This window comes from Dictyostelium purpureum (genome assembly GCF_000190715.1).
Source record: "Dictyostelium purpureum unplaced genomic scaffold DICPUscaffold_565, whole genome shotgun sequence".
Lineage (NCBI taxonomy): Eukaryota > Evosea > Eumycetozoa > Dictyosteliales > Dictyosteliaceae > Dictyostelium > Dictyostelium purpureum.
In genome coordinates, this window is record NW_003519899.1 from 1 (window position 1) to 14,353 (window position 14,353).

General features: G+C 23.6%; 5 protein-coding genes across 5 annotated transcripts; 3 read left to right on the plus strand and 2 right to left on the minus strand.

Annotated features, from left to right (window-relative positions):
• Positions 1-982: 982 nt before the first annotated feature.
• DICPUDRAFT_84941 (uncharacterized protein) lies at positions 983-6,104 on the plus strand (the record flags this gene model as incomplete). The annotated part of the gene is made up of 5 exons (XM_003294422.1): positions 983-1,186; positions 1,281-4,077; positions 4,213-4,376; positions 4,635-4,675; positions 5,069-6,104. 5 exons carry the CDS (start codon positions 983-985, stop codon positions 6,102-6,104), a joined length of 4,242 nt encoding a protein of 1,413 aa, XP_003294470.1.
• Positions 6,105-7,310: 1,206 nt separating this feature from the next.
• Positions 7,311-8,350, plus strand: DICPUDRAFT_159472 (uncharacterized protein; the record flags this gene model as incomplete). The annotated part of the gene is made up of 3 exons (XM_003294423.1): positions 7,311-7,859; positions 7,934-8,187; positions 8,254-8,350. The coding sequence occupies 3 exons, from the start codon at positions 7,311-7,313 to the stop codon at positions 8,348-8,350; spliced, it is 900 nt and encodes a 299-aa protein (XP_003294471.1).
• Positions 8,351-9,224: 874 nt separating this feature from the next.
• DICPUDRAFT_84943 (uncharacterized protein) lies at positions 9,225-10,370 on the minus strand (the record flags this gene model as incomplete). Its single annotated transcript, XM_003294425.1, has 4 exons — positions 9,225-9,512; positions 9,681-9,910; positions 9,980-10,067; positions 10,227-10,370. 4 exons carry the CDS (start codon positions 10,368-10,370, stop codon positions 9,225-9,227), a joined length of 750 nt encoding a protein of 249 aa, XP_003294473.1.
• Positions 10,371-11,024: 654 nt separating this feature from the next.
• DICPUDRAFT_84944 (uncharacterized protein) lies at positions 11,025-11,659 on the plus strand (the record flags this gene model as incomplete). Its single annotated transcript, XM_003294424.1, has 5 exons — positions 11,025-11,037; positions 11,121-11,183; positions 11,256-11,323; positions 11,407-11,505; positions 11,570-11,659. 5 exons carry the CDS (start codon positions 11,025-11,027, stop codon positions 11,657-11,659), a joined length of 333 nt encoding a protein of 110 aa, XP_003294472.1.
• A 507-nt stretch (positions 11,660-12,166) lies between these two features.
• DICPUDRAFT_84945 (uncharacterized protein) lies at positions 12,167-14,288 on the minus strand (the record flags this gene model as incomplete). The annotated part of the gene is made up of 1 exon (XM_003294426.1): positions 12,167-14,288. A coding segment is annotated over one exon (2,121 nt), but the record flags the coding sequence as incomplete, so codon positions are not given.
• Positions 14,289-14,353: the final 65 nt, after the last annotated feature.

Sequence of the window (14,353 nt, forward strand, 5' to 3'; positions counted from 1 at the left end):
TATTTATTTTTTTTAAAAGTAAAGTATCAATCACACCATTCACTCACATTCACTCACTCACCCACACAATCTAAATATATATCATTATTTATTATATTCTCTATATTATAATAATCAAAAGAATATTCATTTATTTTAATCTTTTTGGGCAATATTTAAATTATTTTATCTTATTTTTTTTTTTTTTTATAAAAAAAACTTAAAATTTTAAAAAAAAAAATAAAAAAAAAATAAAAAAATAAAATTTTTTTTTTTTATTTTTCCATATTTTTTTCTTTTCACAAATCGAATTGTAGAAAAAAAAAAGAATAATTTATTACTTCTTTAAACCAGTAATAATTCTCTTTTTCTTTTTCTATATTTTTTTTTATTTTTTGTTTTTTATATTTTTTTTATTTTTTTTATTTTTTTAAATTTTCATTTTCATTTTCATCACCATTTGCATTGTTTACTCATTTATTTAATAAATTAATATTAATTTGTTTTTTCACTTTCTACAAAAATTAATAGTTTTTATAATAAAAAATAATAATAACTTGAATAGTTTAATAAAATCACAATCTTTTTTTAAAATAAAAATATAAAAAAAAAAAAAAAATAAGTAAACTGGTACCGGTAAATTGGTTTCAAAAATTTTATTTTTTTAATTTTTTTTAATTTTATTCATAAATAAAAAAATAAAAAAATAAAAAAATAAAACAATAATAATAGCAATAGCCAAAATAAAAATATAAAATATTGTAATATAGTCTTATAAAAATTTCTTATAAAAACTTTTTTTTTTAAGAAAATAAACAAAAAAAAAAAAATAAAATAAAAAACCAAAAAAGTAGTGTTATTTCAAAATATAATAAAAAAATAATTATCTATATGTGTAGTAATAATAATAATAATAACATTCGTAATATCGACAGAAACAATACCAATATAGTACTAAAAATATAATAAACTTAATAATAGTAATAATAATAATAATAATAAAATGAGCACAAAGGCATTCAGTTTAGAGAAAGCTTTTATAGCAAATGTGGCAGAATTGTTCAGATATTTAGATACATTAAATGTTCCCAAGTTATCAAAAGCTCTAGATTTAGAAAAGGAAATAAAAAAGTCCTCAAAAGCCAATAGTAATAATACATTAAAGTCGACATATAGTGCAGCCACCAATGTATATTGTATATTTCAAGTAAGTAGTATAATATAGTTATTTTTATTTGTTTTAAAAAAAAAAAAAAAAAATTTTTAACCCTCTTTTTTTTATTATTATCACAAATTTTTAGGACCAAATTTTACCATGTATTAATGCATTTTGCCATTTGCATACAATTAAAATGATGTCAATTGCACAAATATTTCATGAAAGATTGGTTAAATCATTAACCAAAGACTTTTTTACAGAAGCAAAGGCACAACATTATATTGGGCTTTTACAATTTTTTCAAAAGACGTTAGATTTTTTACCACTGGATAAAAGAAAGATGATGGGTGACCTTACAATTGCAGTGTTAAATCATTTGAATACATATGTAGTAGACCCAGATTCAGCGGTAGTTGGTTTAATTCCAAGTGATGACCTATTAAATAAAATATCAAGAGATTATGATATGGCAAGACTGGACGAAAAATATAGTGAAAAAGAAGAAGAGCACTTCCACAAGGAAAAGGAAAAGGAAAAAGAAAGGGAGGGGTTATCATCACTATCTATTTCAAGTGCCACCTCAGCATTTTCATTGATTATGAAATCAAATGATTCAAACTCTACCTCTTCATCTGGTGGTAACATCAACACAAACAACATTAGTTTAAATTCAACTGGTTTTTCAACTTTAATGAATTCAAATACAAGCAGTAATAGGGATAGCTACTATAGTATTTCTAGCAGTACTGGTATAAATAATAGCAATAGTATTAATAACAACAATAGTAATAGTAATAACAATATGACAAACAATACTTTACCATTTCCAATAATATCAACATCAAGAGCATCACTTTTAATGAATGTTATCAATTGGAGCGCTTTAGATGATATTAATCAAATTGCAAAATCTGTAAGAAGATATGCATCACTTTTAAGAGGTTGCGATAGAATTAAAAAAGGTGATTTAATCATTGTAAGATTCAATCAATACCAACAAAATTCACATAAAAAAACATTTATTGGTGGGTTTAAGGTAAGCCACCAAGTTAATAATAGTAATGGTGCTATTTCACCATCATCAACTTTACAAGATATTTCTAGTAATAATCAAACACAATCAACACATAAAAACAAATCAGTTATAACATTAGAGGAATATGTCGAAAAAATAAGTTTATCAACATCAAACCCATCCCCATTAACAAATACATTTAAACCAAGGGCTCAATTTGCAAGATACACTGGAGAAAGAGAAGATTATTTTATCAAAGTCTATTTTTCATCCGAAGAGAATGAAGAGGTATTAGTTGGCATTGAAGATGTTTTGGTTTTAAATAAATATACTATTGATTCATTAAAGGATATTAAACTTACCGATAAAATGATATGCCACCCATCAGAGAAATTTTACACACAAGTTTTAGATGAAGTTAGACATCTTTCAATTTCATCGTTAGAAAATCTTGGTGTCGATTTAGATTTTATTCACAATGTATTGCAAAATTCTAATATAAATAGCTTAGCACGTATCAAGCAAATGCACTCAACCCTCACAAACATATCCAACAATCCAGACCATCCGTTATTCAAAGATTTAGAAAAAGCAATTGGTGAAAAAATCGATCTCTACTTAAACCAACAGTTGGATATGAGATTTATGTTTATACCAAGATACGATAGCACAGTCAATGAGTTAAAGAGCTCATCATTTTTACAAGCCTCTATGAGTAAGGTTAAACAAGCATTGGGTGGATGTGAATTAGCAATGGACCGATTAAGACAAGAAAAAGATTTATATATGAATGGTATCAAAAAAGAACAAATCAATGCATGGATGTTAAAGAGAGTCGAAACAAGAACAAACGAATTTTTAACAGAACGTGGTTACAACTTCTCTGCAATTCCAGATAATTATATTGAACAACCTCCCAATAATATCAATGATGTTTTTTCAAATTTAATGTTAATTCAAAAGATTTTAGATCCCCAAGAGCAAATGATAGAAATTATTACTATCGAAGAGGATAAAAAGGAAGCTATTGATAATAGGGTTGAAAAGAAAAAGGGTGGCTCATCATCAAATATTACAGTTTCATCAAGCTTACCAAATACCCCAACAAAACTAAACGAAAGTAGTGGCAGTATTAATGTACCATTAAATAATAGCACAGGTAAAATTAGTCGTAGTGGTAGTGTTGTACTTCGATCACCACCAAAAGAAATTCCAGCTAATAGACAATCAAGCGGCTCATTTGCTAGTATTGGTAGTAATAATCAATCACCAATTTCAGCCTCATTTACAAATAATAATAAATCAAATAATAATATTGATGATACAAGTAGTAATAATAGTAATACACCAAATTTTATTCAAAATTCTACCAATACAAGTAGTCAATCATTACTTTCACAACCAATTAACTTAACACTATCAAATAAATTTTTCAGCTCACCAATACCATTAATTAAAGAATTAAGAGAAGAGATCTATCCAATTATCCACGATTTTGTAAATAAATGTCAAATTATTTTAGCAGATCAATTTAAGTTGGAAAAATTCTCTACTGAAGCTGTTAAACAAGCTTTAAAGGAGGCTAAAGAATCTGAATCAATCGAAATAACAAGTTTAAACTATATCGAAGATATGGTTTATGATTTGGACTATTTATCTGAAATGGAAAGATTAGAAGATGCCAAAAATGAAAGATCACCCCACATTGTACCAGTTGGTGGCTTAGTTATCAATACATTTGCTCGTTATGAAAACGAGTTAAATACAGTTATGGAACTTTGGAATGAAAGCTCAGATACCTCAAGTGAAGATGGGGATGGCTCTGGTACTACTAACACCAACTCAATAACTACTTCCTTAGATAGCAGTGGCGGCACATTAACATTAACAGTTACCAAGAAACAACCCCAACGTTTTGATGAAGGTAAATCATTACTTCATGTAACTATCAATACTGATGATGTTGATCAAGTTGAAAAAATACTTGTTACAGAATCTTACTCGATTAATGATGTTGATATTAATGGTTGGACTCCACTCCATTCCGCCTGTTGTTTAGGTAATGCCGATATTGTTAAGCTTTTGCTTCAAGTCGATGATATTGATGTAACCATTAAAAACAAAGATGGTGCATCGGTTCTTCATTATCTAGTTAGACATTCACTAACCGAAAAGAGAAAAGAAGCAATTTTAGAAATTATTAAAAAAGGTTTAGATATTAGCGTTGGTAGTAGACATGGTGAAACTCCATTACATTCAGCATCATTTAGGGGTCATAACGACGTTGTTTTGTTTTTAATTCAAAATGGCGCCAATATTAATGCAATTACAGCGTAAGTAATTTTATTTTTTATTATTTTTTTCTTCAAAATACCCAAACTTTATTTTAGTTATCAAAATATATGCACAATTACAGTTTCTTTTTTTTTATCATATTTTTTGTATATCAGTATATAACCACCCGATTTATATTTAAAATAGATTACAAACATATCCAAATTTATTTATATTCTTTATAATATGTAAATAATAATATTTTTTAAATACCATAAAAAACTTCTTTTAACATTTATTTTTTATCTATACAAACCATTAACCCATTCTCACGCATCACCCACGCGCACTCACGCACACTCACGCTATATTTTAAATCTATATCTTTTTTATCTCTTTACTAAAAAAACAATTAATTTTTTTATAAATTTAATAATCTATTAATTTTAATTGTTTAAATTTTTTTATATTTCACACACCCATACTTTCGTTTTTTTTTTTAAAATTTCATTTAATTTCTTTTTATACATTCTTTAAAATCTATACACGTGCTAATACTAACTCTTTTCTTTTTTATTAAAATATAATTATGTTTATACAAAATATATTATTATAATATTTTATTATTTAAATAATTTTAGTGGTAAAGAAACATCGCTACATTATGCCGTAACAGCTGGTAGAGCAAATATAGTATCAACATTATTACAAAATGGCGCACAGTGGAACATTGTTTCAAAAAGAGGTACACCATTAGATTTAGCAAGAAACGCAAAACTAACACATATAGTTCAACTATTAGAGAATGGTCCGGATGTTGATAATTTTGCATGGAGAAAACAAAATAAAACTTTATTGCAGCAACAAAAAGTTATGCAAATACTCAGACAACAACAATTACCCAAACATTCAAATTATCACGAATATCGTAAAAATCAAGATGAATATAATCAACAATTAAATTTACACCAAGCTCAAGCCTCTCTACCAAATTTAAATAAAAATAACAATAATAATAAAGAATCAGGTGATCAAAATAATAATAATAATAATAATAATAATAGTAATAATAATAATAATAATAATAATAATAATAATAATAATAATAATATTATTATTATTGATAATGGTAATAATAATGGTAAAAATAATAATTTGGATAGCAATATCGATAATAATAGTAATAATGTAAATAAATCAGATAATAATACCGATAATACCAATACTAAAATCAGTAGTGATAATAAAAATAATGATCACCCAAATAGTGATATGTTTTTAAGAAAATATAAAATTTCAATTGGTGGGTCAAGAGCAAATATTAGAAGAAAATCATCATCATCATCATCATCATCATCATCATCATCATCATCATCATCTACTAGTTTACCAACCTCAAATCAAGAAACTGTTAAATCAACAACTTCATTTACTCCAATATCACCTAATTTAAATAATGATAAAACTAACAACAATAATATAACTGATAATAATAAAAATAATAAAAATAATAATAATAATAATAATAATAATAATAATAATAATAATAACAACAATAATAATAATAATAATAATATTAACAATAATATTAAAACATCTTCTTTAATTAGTGATGCATTTTTAGAAACAGTTAGTTCTTTACCACCACCCCCAACAACAATAACGCCAAGAAAGTAAACAATTAACCCAAAAAATTTAACAATAAGTCATAAAATCATTATTTATTCAATAAAAATAAAAACAAAAAAAAATCTTATATTATTACCCTATTATATCAGATAAATAAATTAAAAAAAAAAAAAGCACATGATTTTGTAAATTTTTTTCTGCACATTATCTTCTTAAACTATCCACTTTCGTATTTTTTTTTTGCAAATTTTTTTTTACCCCCCCCAAAAAACAAAAGAAAATTATATTTTTTATAATGATAAAAACAAAAAAAAAAATAATTTGTTTATGTTAAATTTTTTTTTTTTTTTTATTTCCCACAAATAAAAAAAAAAAAAAAAAAAAAAACAATAAATTTAATATTCATTATATTTATTTTCTAACTACATCTAAATTTGGATTTCATGAAATTCTTTAATGTATTTTAAGTATATATATTTTTTAATAATTTTAATAGATAGAATAAAAAAAAAATAAAAAAAAAACACTATTTGATATTAACTTTTTTTTTTGGGAAAAAAAAAAAAAGAAAAAAAAAAAAAAATTAAATTTAATACATAATTTATTACTATTTTTATTTGATTTTTTTATCTTTAAAACATTTATTTATGAATGTATTATCTTGTTTTTTAACTAGTTATTGTAAAAAAAGTCTCTTTTATTTTTTGAAGAATCACCAATTATATTTAAAACTACTCCACCAACACCCATTTTTTTAAATAAACATAAAAAATCTTATTGGATTGCATGCCCAACCTCTCAAAAATATTATTTTTTTTTATTTTCTTTAATTTTTTTTTTTATTTTTTTTTTTTTTTTCAATTTTTTTTATACATTCATTATTTTTTACGATTAAAATAACAATATCCCCATTTAAAAAATAAAATTATTTTTTTTTATTTTTATTTTTTTTTTTTAATTTAAATTTAAAATTTTTTTTATTTTATTTGATAACATCAACTTTCCACAGATTATAACATCATCAAATAATATAAATTTTTTAATTATTTATACAAAATAACCTAAAATAATAAATACTAAAAATTAATAATAATAGTTGACATCAACAATTAAATAATTTTTTTTTAGTGATATACTCTTTTCTAAATAATAATCAACTTAGTCCTCTTTAGTATTAGTATTATAACACCATCATTTTTTGGTTTAAATTATAGAAATTTATAAAATTTCTTTTTTGTTTTTTTCAAATTTATAATGTTCCAAACCTTAGTCAGTCCTAATAAATATGAAATTGATGATATTAATTTAGTAACCACAAATAAACCATCACCATTAATTAAAATTGGCATTATTTTTGCCTCGTTTGGTATTGCCGTCACCACCATATTCCTTCATCTTCAATATAATGGAACTATTAATTTCCCATGGTATGCTGTATGGTTACCAGTAATGGCCGTTACAATTCCTTGTTTTTTCCATCCAATCGGTAAGCATTTTATGAAGGAAATTCGTATCATCCATAGATACCGTGATACCACCATTTCAAGAACAAAACGTTATTTCTACCGTGGTCTTGTTATTGCCCCTTTCCTTTGGTTCTCAATTTTAATTGCAGCAATTGTCATAAGACATTACCTTGGTAAAAAATTTTATTTATTCCATGTTTTCATTCCAGCTCAATTATTATCTTTAGAATTTTTAGTTTTGGCCCATCTCGATAGAAAATTACCAATGTCCACTAAACATTGCTTTAAAACTTGTTCATTTTTATTATTTATTTTTTCATCTTTAATTTTCTTGAGAGTAAGTAAAAAAAAAAACTGTAAAAATAAAATCTTTTTTAATACTAACTTTTTATTTTTATTATTATTATATAGTTCCAACTTAATGACCCAAATAGATTACCATGGGTTTATGTATTCTGCCCATTATATATTGGTGAATGCTCACTTATTTTTGACGCATTATCAAGATATTATTCAAGAACTGAGGACAAAGAGTGCGATTCAGTATGTTTTAAATATGCATTCCTTCCTCTTCTTGCTAAGTTTATTTTAATTTCATCATCATCTGTATTTTTCGTTTTCTTAACCTTATATTTAGAATATGGTTATATCTCAATTAATGATTTGTAAGTATAAAAATAACATATTTCTTTTAAAAACCTCATTATATTAATTAATTTTTTTATATTTAGATTTGTCCCATTATATATCTTTGAATTTTTCATTATTCTTTTCTTGATCAAGATGTCTTTTTCAAAGAAAAGAGTAACACCAGAATCAATTAATTAAAAACTAAGGAAATTTTCCAAAATCATATTAGCCATAAACAAAAAAATTATAATTCAAATTGAATTATTATTGAATGTATTAATATGAATCAAAAAAAAAAATAACAAAAAAAAAAACCCAAAATAACACAACCACATCAAACAACAAACTAAAAATACTATAAATATAAAATTATGGTATACTGATTAAAATGGTAAAATAATTTTCTCTATAAATTTTAATTTAAAAATATATTTACTATAGTTAAAAACTAATTTAAATTTTAGAATTTAAATTATAAAAAAAAAAATAAACTTTATAAATGATATTAATTTTTTTAACAAATAAATATCTTTTTTTTTAATTCCACTTTTATATTTGTTTTTTTTATATTTTAATTTTATAATATAGTCCATTTAAAAAAAAAAATAAAGAAATTCTTTTAATGACAATAATTTAATATATTGTTATTTTTAATTATTATAAATAACAATTATTTATTTGTGTAGTTTTTTAGGGTTATATTTGTATTATTATTTTATTTAAAAATATGTATACTTACCTAGTTGTACTTGTATGACACAATAGTTTTTTTTTTTTTTTTAATTTTGTTTTTTATTTCACAACTTTAATTTCTTAAACTAACACAAATAGTGTGGGTTTTGCGGAGTGAATCCTGAAAGATAATGATATGGATACTTGTCCCAAAGTTTTAAAAGAAATTTGGTTACTTTTAAATTTTATATTATCTCCAAATTATCGAATAGTCCAATTTAAATTTAAATTAATAAGTATAAAAAAATTATTGTTTTTAAATTGGGTATTATAAATTTTTAAATTATTTGTTTTTTTTTAGGTTTTTATTTTTATATTTATAGATTGTTATATATTTTTTTTAATTTGATTCTTCGGCTTCAGTATCTATAGCTTTTAATCCACCTACAGTTGAGAATGCTCCCATGTAACCAGTGACATGATCTGGGAATTTATCTTTAAGTTTTAATGGAACTCTAGCTCTTTTTGGTGTGAAATCGAATTTTTCTGGTTTTAATAAATATCTAAGACCTACACGATCATAATATACTGGTTGGGCTGTACCACCTAAATTTTCAATAGTTTCTTTAGCTGCTTTTGAAAAATCTGTTAATTCAATATTAATTTTATGCTTGAAATATTCCTTGCCCTAAAAATAATAAATCTACAATTAGTTTCTAATATAAAAAATTTTCTAATATTTGAAAAACCAAAACCAAATGATTATTATTTTTGTTATTATCATTATTATTATTATTATTGTTATTATAACTATGATTATTGTATCCAATATACCCATTATTTAATAAAAACATACATCTGATAAAAGTTTAATACCATGTGAAATTGAACCAGTGACATTTAAATCAAATAAGTGCTTCATTGTAATAGTTTCATTTGGGTTAATTTTGCCTTCTGTAATTAATCTATTTAATGTATTAAAGTTGACTGGGTTATAAACTCTTTCGAATTTAGAGTTTGAAAAACCATATTTTCTCATTTTTTTGAATAATGGGGTTTGACCACCTTCAAAAGCTCTTGGAATATCTGCAATGATGAATGATGATTAGTTTTTAATTTTCCATAGTGTAATTATAATATATAATGATTACTTACTGTGACCAGCTCTAGCTTTTTGACCACCATGACCTCTACCTGAAGTTTTACCTTTATTTGAACCCATACCTCTACCAAGTCTAATTTTCTATAAATATTAAAAGTAAAGTGTTAATACAATATGCACCCCTATTGATAATCATAATCGCAAACATTAAAACGATTGCCAAAAATATCCAATAAATGTATCCAATGAAATAAGTATCTTTTTTTTTTTTTATGGTTATTTATAATTTGGTGATATTACTGTTTTGGTTGCACCTGGATTATCTCTTAAATTGTTTAATGAAACTTCATTTGGATTAGTATAAATGATAGTTCTGACACTACCAATGGTACTGGTATTACTGATGTTGATTTTATTGAAACTTTTAACTAAATTTGACAACATTATGCTCTAATGCAAATTCTCTTTCAAATCTTTCGACTATTTACAATAAGAAAAAAAATCTACAAATGAACAATATATACAGATCAAAAAATGAATATGTGTAAAAAAAAAAAAAATTTTAAAAACGAAAAAAAAAAATTAAAAAAAAATTAAAAAAAAAAAAATTTTAATTTTTTTTTTTTTTTTTTTTAAAATGGTTTATAATGAAATTTTATAGATTATAATATATTCTTATATTATAAACTTAAATATGATCATTAATAATAGCTATAAATGTTATTATAATTAATTGTTTTCATTTATAAAATACATTTTTTATTTTAGATTTTTTTTTTAAATTTCTTTTTCTTATTTAAAAAATATAATTTTTTTTTTTTTAGTTTATTAAATAATTTTATTTTATTTGTTAAGATTATAGCTTCATAGTTTTCCAAATAAATAGATATTAAAAAAAAAAAAAAAAAAAAAAAAAAAAAAAAAAAAAAAAAAATTAAAATTTTAATTTTTTTTTATATTTTAAAAAATTCATTAATAGTTCGAAAAAATTTATTTATTTTCATTAATGTTTTTAAATACAAGTTTGTAAAAGTAGTTATCTAAATAAATAATTTTATAACAAGTTTTTTTTCAATAAATATACATATATAATATAAAATGTCAAAACATCGTAAGTATCTTTAATATAATTATAAATCTCAATAACATATCCTAAACTCACTTTTATTTTTTTTTTTTTCATTAACAATATAGATCCAGATTTAATTATGTGTAAGAAACAACCAGGTATTGCAATTGGTCGTTTGTGTGAAAAATGTATGTATAATGTTTCATAGTAAAATAAAAGTATGGATATTGACACTAACAAAACAATTTTTATTATTTTAGGCGATGGTAGATGTGTAATTTGTGATTCATATGTAAAACCATTTACTTTAGTTAGAATTTGTGATGAGGTATGTTTCATAACAGTGTATTTTATTTATAAAAACCTTTTAAAATTAATTTTAATACTAATATATTTTTATAAATTAAACAGTGTAATTATGGTTCTTTTCAAGGTAAATGCGTAACCTGTGGTGGTAATGGTATTTCAGATGCTTACTATTGCAAAGAATGCACTACACAAGAAAAAGACGTAAGTATATTCAATTATAATATATAGTTATTTCAAAAATTCTAATATTAATACATTTTTTTAGAGAGATGGTTGTCCAAAAATTATAAATTTAGGCAGTTCAAAAACAGATCTATTTTACGAAAGAAAGAAATATGGTTTCAAGAAAAGATAAAAATTATATTCAGTGTATATATTTTATTTATTTAGAAATATTTTAATAATTTAAAAAGTTTATCGAAAACCTGTATAAATCAAAAAAAAATTAAATAAAAATAAATTCAATTAAACTTTAACGAGTTATTAAAATATAAAAAGAAACTGATAAAATTTATTTATTTATTTCTTTTATTTTTAAGTGATAACAATAAGAAAAAGATGTTTTTGTAAAAACAAATAATATTATATATTTTAAAATATCTCATTTAAATCTTGTTAAAAATTTAATTTTTTCCCCCATCAAAAAGATTTTTATAAATTATTGAATAAATAGTTAATAAAAAAGAAATTGCTGAAAAAATAAAATATAAACTAAAACTTTTTTTTTTTTTTTTTATAATAAATCTTATTATAAAATTAATCAATTTCGAATTAGGGATAGGTTAACTATACAAAAAATCCCTAAAAGATACTATTAGTTTTTTATTAAGAATTTAAAATTCTTTTTTTTTTTTTTTATAATTTAATTACAACTATAGTTATTTGAGGATTGTCTTGATTGACAATTATGGCATGTTATTAAATTACTTCTACATGTACATTGGGTTGTTGTTGTGGATGTTGTTGTTGTTGTTGTTGATGTTGTGGTGGTGGTTGTTGATGTTGATAGCTTTGATAATACACAGGTATTTAGTTTTTCGGATAAATCATAAACCTCTTTATTTTTAACTACCAAACTAATCCAAAGTTGTTCACCAAAATAAAGACCATCGGCAGTACAAATTCTCCAGTATTCGCCAACTAATTGTTCTTCGCAACCATCAGGTAATGAGGGTATAAAAATAGGTATTGATATGTTAAAAATTTCACCTGGTGCAATTGGTGGAAGTGAAATCGCTGGTACTTTTGGTAAACGAACATTACCACAAACACGGACTAATAAACAATCTTTTAAAGCTGGTCCAATATTTTGAACCCTCCAAACTTTAGTGTGCTCTTCATTTGGTTGAACTTGGGATCCAAATAGAAGGGTTACATCACTAACGAATTTAAGGCCTAGAGTACATTTTGGGGTTTTTCTTTTGTATGGACAACCACGAATTGGAGTTGGGGTTGAGGTAGCACCTGCGCCAGTAGAGGAAGTGACGGTCTTTTTACAAACTTTTGGTTTGGCATAGATTTGGATTTGATGAGTTGGATCATTTGATGGGCATGTTGGGGTCTCATTTGGTTTACATTGTTCGCAAAAAGAGAAGCAGCAACGATTACATTCATAAAGATTACCTATAATTGGTGAGAATTTACAAAATGCACACTTTGTACCTCTATGAATACTTGGACCTACTACTCTTAATACGTTTGTATGATTACCAACTGCAGAGCTTGATCTGCTACTACTGCTACTATCGCTATCCTCACAAGATGGGTTAATAGAAGCAGGGTAGCTTGGATGTTGATCATTAACTTGTGGTTTTGGTGATGATGATTTTTTACGTTGAGACATAAGATCAACCTCTCTTTGTAATTGAAGTTGTGATTGAATTGAATTTAAATTATTGGCACTATTTGAAGAAACTTGATAAACACTGGCATGTGGAATACTTTTTGAGTTTGATTGGGCCATTTCAGAAATTGGTGAAGAAATAGATGGAGATGGTGGTGGTGTATTTGGTGGAACATTAAAAATTGGACAAGATTGATTGGCAAATTGTTTTAATTGTGGGAAGAAACCTAACAACCATGGCATCGTTATTAAACCATTTTGAATTTTATCGCAAATAGACTCTTTGATGGTTGCAACTTCTGCTGGGTTGGAACTTTGACGTAAATTATAGAATAACTTTGTGATATCTTTTATAAATAAACCTATATCTTTGCATGCATTGGTTCCCATTGGTGGTTTACCTTTATTTATAAACTTTTGGTGTTCATCTTCAATATCATCATCTTCGGTAAATGTTCTATTTAACATTGGGCAAACACCAGCAGAATTACTTGTAAAACTATCTTCATCCATAAATTCAAATGATTCATTTCTTTTTATATCTGTATCTGTATCAATATTTGATAAAATTGAGTTGGTTGTAGTTATTGATGACGATGATAAATTTAATTGAGATGGTACTCTATTTAATGTATTGCTGCTATTGCTATTATTATTGTTTATATTTTTATTACTTTCCAGTATTGATCTCATACTGTCTTCATTGTTATTTATATTATTTTTATTTTTAAAATTATTTTCGGAATTGATATTATTATTATTATTATTATTATTATTATTATTATTATTATTATTATTATTATTATTATTATTATTATTATTATTTAAAAATGGTGGTTGGCTTCTGGAAGAGTAAGATGATGATGGTGAATTATCTTTTTGAACTATTGGTATTGTTTGTGATGGTGATGTCGAAAAATTTTTATTACTATTACTATTATTATTATTATTATTATTATTATTATTATTATTATTATTATTATTATTACTATTATTATTATTGCAAATATTATTATTTAGAATGTTATTTGCATTAAAGCCATTTCTATAATAAAATCCTCCAGGTGTTGACACTTGGGTTTTAAAATGGCCTGGAAACATTGAAAACTTCTGAGCCATGCTATTAATATTGCTATTATTGCTGTTATTATAATTATTATTATTATTATTACCACCATTATTATTATTATTATTATTGTTATTATT